Here is a 6372-nt window from a genome sequence, read left to right as displayed (position 1 = left end):
TTTATGAAATTTACATAATTTACATGAAATTTTTTATTTACATTTGACACCGTGTCCCAACTTTTTGCTATTCGGTTTGTGTGTCTGCTACGAAGGCATTTTATTGCTACTGTACGTAAAAAAAAAAGGAGAAAAACGCTAAGATTACAATATTAAAGTCAAAGCAATTTGAGAATAAAGTTGTGTTTGATCATTGCTCTCATCCTGTAACCATTGATATCCTTGGAGTTGAGCACAGGTCACCATTTCAGATTGCATAAAAGATTCAATTTGCTCAACGTCTGTCAGATATTTTTTCTGAATAAATATTCAAATGCAAAACGGCAAAAAAAACACGCAATTCAGATTTTTTCTCAAAATATTGCAACGATTTTATTCTCAAAATATTTTAACTTTATTCTCGTAGTTTTTACTTTATTCTCAAAATATTTTGACGTATTGCTACCGCTTTAATCTCGAAATCTTAAACGTTAAATTTTTTAACATGGCACAAAAATGGCAATGTAATTTGAATAATTAGCATACACGATTGTACGATGAATATATTTCTGGTTAAATTACATAATTACATTCATAAATTGCTATTAGACTGTTGTTAAAGTCCTGACACAATAATCTTCTGATATCATTACTATGGTATATGTGATCATATCAAATCCTAAATTAATATAAAATAATAATAATAATAATAAAAAAATAGTCAGTAGGAATCTTAAATATATCCTTTATTCCTTAAAACAATTCTCATCTGCTTTAGAGTACAAAAAAAACATTCATGAATATGTTTGAAATCAGTTTTAAATAAAGAAAAAGATTCCCTTCTGCATAGAGCTTTGTTTTTATGTGAATGGCACTGAATATACAAATATAGTTGACTATTGCAGTTATTACTGTATTCATATATATAAGGCACTGCATGTTAGACTTTGGAAATTGAACCACATTTTCTACAAGGGATACAATTAAAGACAAAACACCTTAAAGCTTGACGGGCTTCATCAGTACTGCTCTTACATACAATGGGTGATAGCATGGTTATAAGACAACAAAACTTTGTGCTTTTGCAACGATCCTTACTACATCTTGTATTTCAAATGTATACACTCTTAACATGTGGATAATTGATAACCCGGAAACCCGGAAGATTTTTTCCCCCCAGGGTAACCTTACTGAAACTGATATAGATGACCAAGTGCTTTCTACTGCATTATTCCATTTAATCCATGTGTGGAAAACTTGTGTGGCTTTGCCATCGTTTCCCAGGTTGTCCAAGGCCAATTGTAAATGCTAAAGGAAATTTTGATTTATAAAAGTGCCATCATCCAAATGCATATCTAATGTCTAAAAATGTCTACATAAATGTCTACATGTAACTTTCACTCACAACAACAGACTACTAAAAAAAAAGTGTAGTATAAAATACGCTAAAATGCAATGTTTTGACATCAAGATTTTATATTGAATTCACTTATTTAATCATGTTGCCTGAGAACATTTTGAATTTGAGTGTTCAGAGCCACGTGACAGGGTTCAAGCAAAAAAAAAAAAGAAAAGAAAAAAAAAGATAACTAGCAATTTGGGTCATGAAAAAGGTTGGCCATCCAGCCAAGACAACAGAAATCTGAAGTAGAAAGAAGCTATTATACTGTTATGCTGCTATACCTTTTCTTGCTATCGATCCCGGTCTCGCTGTGTCAAGCACACGCTTACATTGTCTAGCTGTCAAGTCTCTAATTAATTAAGCTACACATTTCCCTGCAACTACCTGCTAGTCGATCCCTTTTAACATCCATACCTTATTCATATCAAAAGTTCCTAAAAGAAGAGCAGGATCAACTATACAGAACAGAAAGGATAAAAAAAAGACTTGCACAGGTGATAAATTCTTGGCACAGTGATGGTAGAACGTAGCATACTGGATATGTTTACACGTGTGAAGAGGCGGTACAGCAGCTACTAGAAGGAGAATGGTCCCACGATGATGGTGAGCCGTAATAAGGAACTGCTGCGATAGTTTGTGGTAGTGTGGTGGGTGATCATCTCTAGGTCGAGGATGATCTCAAGGGGGCCCTCTAGGGACTTGGTCATCACCAACATTGCGCTGACATTGCTGGAACGCTATAAGTAAGGAAATGTGATCAGTGGCTTTATATAATATTAAAACATGAATGCAAAAGGACAGATTAGTAATGTGGGAATTGTATTTTGGATTATAGATAACGTTCTATGCAAACTGAAATACAGATATGTGTAGGAGGTGCAATTTGTTTGATACTTGAGTGGGAGTTTACAACCTTTAGGACACCACAGACCAGTTTCTTTTTAGAATTTTTTTTTTCTGAATTAGCTGGTGAAAAAATTAGCTGGTCTATATATATATATATATATATCTATATATATATCTATATATATATATATATATATATATATATATATATATATATATATATATATATATATATATATATATATATATATATATATATATATATATATATATATATATATAACACATTAAATAATACAGTGTCCTATGTACTGTAGAGACATCTAACAGGATACAACAAATGTTTTTTTTTACTTTCACAGAAGCAAAGTAGTCAGATATAAATCACCCAGTACATTAAAAGACCATATTCCTGAATGTGAATGTGAATACGTTCCTACATTGCTCATCCTTAGTAAATGCCTGATCAGGGTTTTTGTAGTTTAAATTGCACTCCATGTTTGTTTAGATTTTGGGAAATACGACCAAGTAAAAAAAAAAATTAAACTTAGAGCCAAGTAAAGATGTGAAAATTATATGAAATACAAACACATCTACCGTATTTTCCAGACTTGTAAGCGCACCCAAATATAAGCCGCACCCACTGAATTTGACAAAGATTTTTATTTTAAACATAAATAAGCCGCACCTGTCTATAAGCCGCAGGTGTCTACATTGAAACTAATGAACTTTACACAGGCTTTAACGAAAGACAGTGTCTGTAACACGGCTTGTATCTAAACAGTAGCCTACCAAGAAAGTCATTGTTCACTGTCTACCTCCTTTCTTTCACAACGATTTCTCTCGAGAGTTTATCTTTTGGCATCGTCATGTGTTTAAAAATCACCACCGGTGAAGCTTTTCTCCCGATGCCGTGCAGCTCAGAACACAGGTGAAGTGCATTTTTTCATGCCCAGTTGTTTTCAGCGTGACGAATGATTCGCATTTCCTGTAGACAGTCTGAGTGAGCGGCAGGTCAAACGTCAGAGGAACCTCATCTATATTTATGATGTGGTGCGGCTCGATTCAGTGGGAGCGCATCTGATTTCATATAAAGAGTTTTATTGGTTTACCTGAACCCGTTCGGCAGTTTCATTGGTTTAATGTTATGGAGCTCGGTTTTTTGGCTTGAAGCTTGTGAAACCGGGAAAATCCATAAATTTGCCGCTTCGTTGTTTAAGCGGTAGTTGCCACATTAGATAAGGGAAGGTCATGTAAGCAGATGTGTGCAGTTTAAGGAGTAGTCTGTGTCACCATATTTGGAGCCCATGGTGAATGCTGGGAATTGGAGCTCCCATCTGACTGAGATTTGGCATCGTGTTACAGTCTCTACTATTTCTTATTTACTATTTCATTACTCACCCTGAGGAAGAATTCTCCTCCCTCGTTGCCGGCTCTGATCCTGAAGGTGTTGTGCGTGTTACTATAGATGTTGGTGGCTTGGATCTGAAAAATATCTGCTGGTACGGTACGGTCAGAGTGAATGTTCATATACTTATACACAATGGACTGTGGCAAGCCACGGCACGCACTGGTAGATGAGCAGACACACCGGCTGAAAAGAAAAAAAAAGTCTTTTACACAGCAGCAGCAGCTATAGCTGTGAATGGTAGAGTATTTTACATGGATTTCATGGAACTTCATGCTGGAGTCAAAACACAATTCACAATATTCAATATACAATATAAGTTTCAGACAGAGTACAGGTTTTCTATGCCATGAACTCCTTGTCCTGAGTTTTGGTGCTTATGATGCTTTGACATTTAAACTGCTTAGCCAAGACTGTGAGTGTGGGCAGAAGTGCAGTCAGTAAAAATGAGCATTAGGGCTTGTGAGCAAACTGTAGAACCTGGCATGTGATCTCAGACTCTCTCAGTGCTTGCATGCACCTTGGATTTCCAGAATGCTAGTAAAAAAGCTCAAAATACACAGTTCAGGGCACATTGTGCTAGTGCTTTGACCACTATTACTAAAAGTACTCTGCAAACACGCTCACGTTTTCTATTAAAAACAATTTTACCGATTATATTGATTACGTTTAGAATACTTTCATATTATAGAAATAGGGTGTTGACCTTTCTTTTGAGGGAAAATGTGATGTCAACTAATGGGACCAAAAATATGCTGGGAAAACAACCCAAGAGCTTCTTTAGGCAAAGAAATGTTCTTAAATGACCAGTCAATCACCTGCCCTAACATAGCAATTTACAGCAAACATACAACAATTTGGTACCTCAACACTTGGTACCTGTAAATGTTTAACCTACAAACAGACAAAAATAGTACAGCGTATGGCCAAAAGCATGTGGACATCTGACTATGAAACCTGTATAGTGTGTGTGTGTGTGTGTGTGTGTGTGTGTGTGTGTGTGTGTGTGTGTGTGTGTGTGTGTCTGCCCCAAACTGTGTCCAATAAGTTATGCATAATCATCCACAATATCTTTGCATATTTAGGGTTAAGCAGAAAGAGCAACTTCCCAGAAGAGTAAGTGTCCACATATTTATGGAGATCGAATGTAAATCCAGTCTGTTGAATCTGTGCAGCTCGAACAAACAATCTTGGCCTTTAGAAACAGGCACGAGGATCGTGTCAGGTGAACTTACTTTTCTGACGTGCGCACATAAGGCTCTTGACAGGGGTTTTTGGGGTAACACCGGACGCCTCCGTAGTAGTTCCAGCACATTTCGTCCTCACCGCACTGGTGGCCGGTTTCGCACTCGTTAATGTCTGAGATCAACCGGAAAGAAAATATATATTTGTACAGTATATCATAGAAACAACACATTAGATAACAGCTTTGTGTAGCAAAGTTACTATTACTCCCTAGAAGTTGATTGATTTTCCAAAAAAAACATTTTCCAGAATGTCTTATTCTTCTAATTCTACTTCAATTCTGTTTAAAAAATACAATAAAATAATAGCACGCAATTTGCAATGCAGCCAGCACTACCACAGAGTCATGCTATTCTAAACATTTTCCATGTTTAAGATTTCACCATGCTATAAATATTGCATAACTCTAGTACCAGTCTGTAAAAAAAAAAAATTAAACCATTGTCAACCAAATTTTACATGTGCCAGTTTCCCAGGGTTTTTCTTTTAGTGTGTGTCTCCATTAAATCAAGAGGCTTAGGCTTAATCTCTGCCTGGCACACAAGCCCACAGAGTCTTACTTACTAAACCCCTGGTCTCGCTGTTACAGTAAAGGGGGATATTGAAAAGCATGGGCAATCCCTATTCTTACAACTAAGGCAAGCCTGGAGTTTATACAGATGCACACATATGCACTCGCACACATCAAACACCTCTCAGCATCAAAGAACACCCCTTAACTGAAGGCAACTATTTCTGACACAGAAGCAGAGATTCATCAGGAGACTCGTGGGAGAGGAAAAAATAACACAGTTTCTCATTTGAAACTCTTTGAGAAAAAAAAACTAAACAATATATATATATATATATATATATATATATATATATATATATATATATATATATATATATATACATACATACACACACCCCACATACATAAATCTCCTTTTCGGAGGCTGAAACACTAATGCCTTGTTTGCTCTCTTTCACATTCTTTCCATGACAGTCTGGTTGAAATTGCCGAGCTCATATTCCGTCATATATCTCCTTCAGCACTGACATGTCCAATTTTGATACGGATCCGAAATGGGCATGGAGTTTGTAGAGATCAGCGTATTTCACTCCCAAAAAAGAAGCCAAAGCCAAGTACCTTGACACATTCTTGTTCCCTGGAGCTCATATCCTACAGGGCAAGTGCAGGAATATTCTCCAGGGCTGTTGATGCAGGCATATTGGCACATGTAGCGGGAGAAGGCACACTCGTCAATGTCTGCAAGCGAAACGGGAAAAGGAAGTGGTTTAGAACATGCACAGCGGTGTTAGTGATAGTATAATTTCTGAACAAGTGGTGAAACATGAGTTTACCTTACTGTACATGTGGTATTACTTTACATTACATAAGGTTATGTTAATATAAGGGCATCAAAACTACAACAGCATCTTTTGTTTTAAAATCCCTTTATTGGAATAGATTTTCCACAAATCAAATGCTGAAGTAGTATTGACTTCA

The 6372-nt window shown here is 36.2% G+C and overlaps 1 protein-coding gene across 7 annotated transcripts in view; it reads right to left on the bottom strand.

The window, feature by feature from the left end:
* Window positions 1-707: 707 nt before the first annotated feature.
* Window positions 708-6372, bottom strand: part of efemp1 (EGF containing fibulin extracellular matrix protein 1) — a 59045-nt gene continuing 53380 nt past the window's right edge. For all 7 annotated transcript variants that reach the window (XM_083532920.1, XM_083532918.1, XM_083532917.1 and 4 more), the window contains 4 exons: window positions 6013-6132; window positions 4871-4994; window positions 3629-3821; window positions 708-2118 (listed from right to left, as the gene is read on the bottom strand). In XM_083532920.1, coding sequence (XP_083389046.1) covers window positions 1957-2118; window positions 3629-3821; window positions 4871-4994; window positions 6013-6132 — 599 coding nt within the window. In that variant the 3' untranslated portion in view covers window positions 708-1956. The remainder of the gene's footprint in view (window positions 2119-3628; window positions 3822-4870; window positions 4995-6012; window positions 6133-6372) is intronic.

This window comes from Silurus aristotelis, assembly GCF_946808225.1.
Source record: "Silurus aristotelis genome assembly, chromosome: 27".
In the NCBI taxonomy this organism is placed as follows: Eukaryota; Metazoa; Chordata; class Actinopteri; order Siluriformes; family Siluridae; genus Silurus; species Silurus aristotelis.
This window is presented reverse-complemented; position numbering and strand designations above follow the sequence as displayed.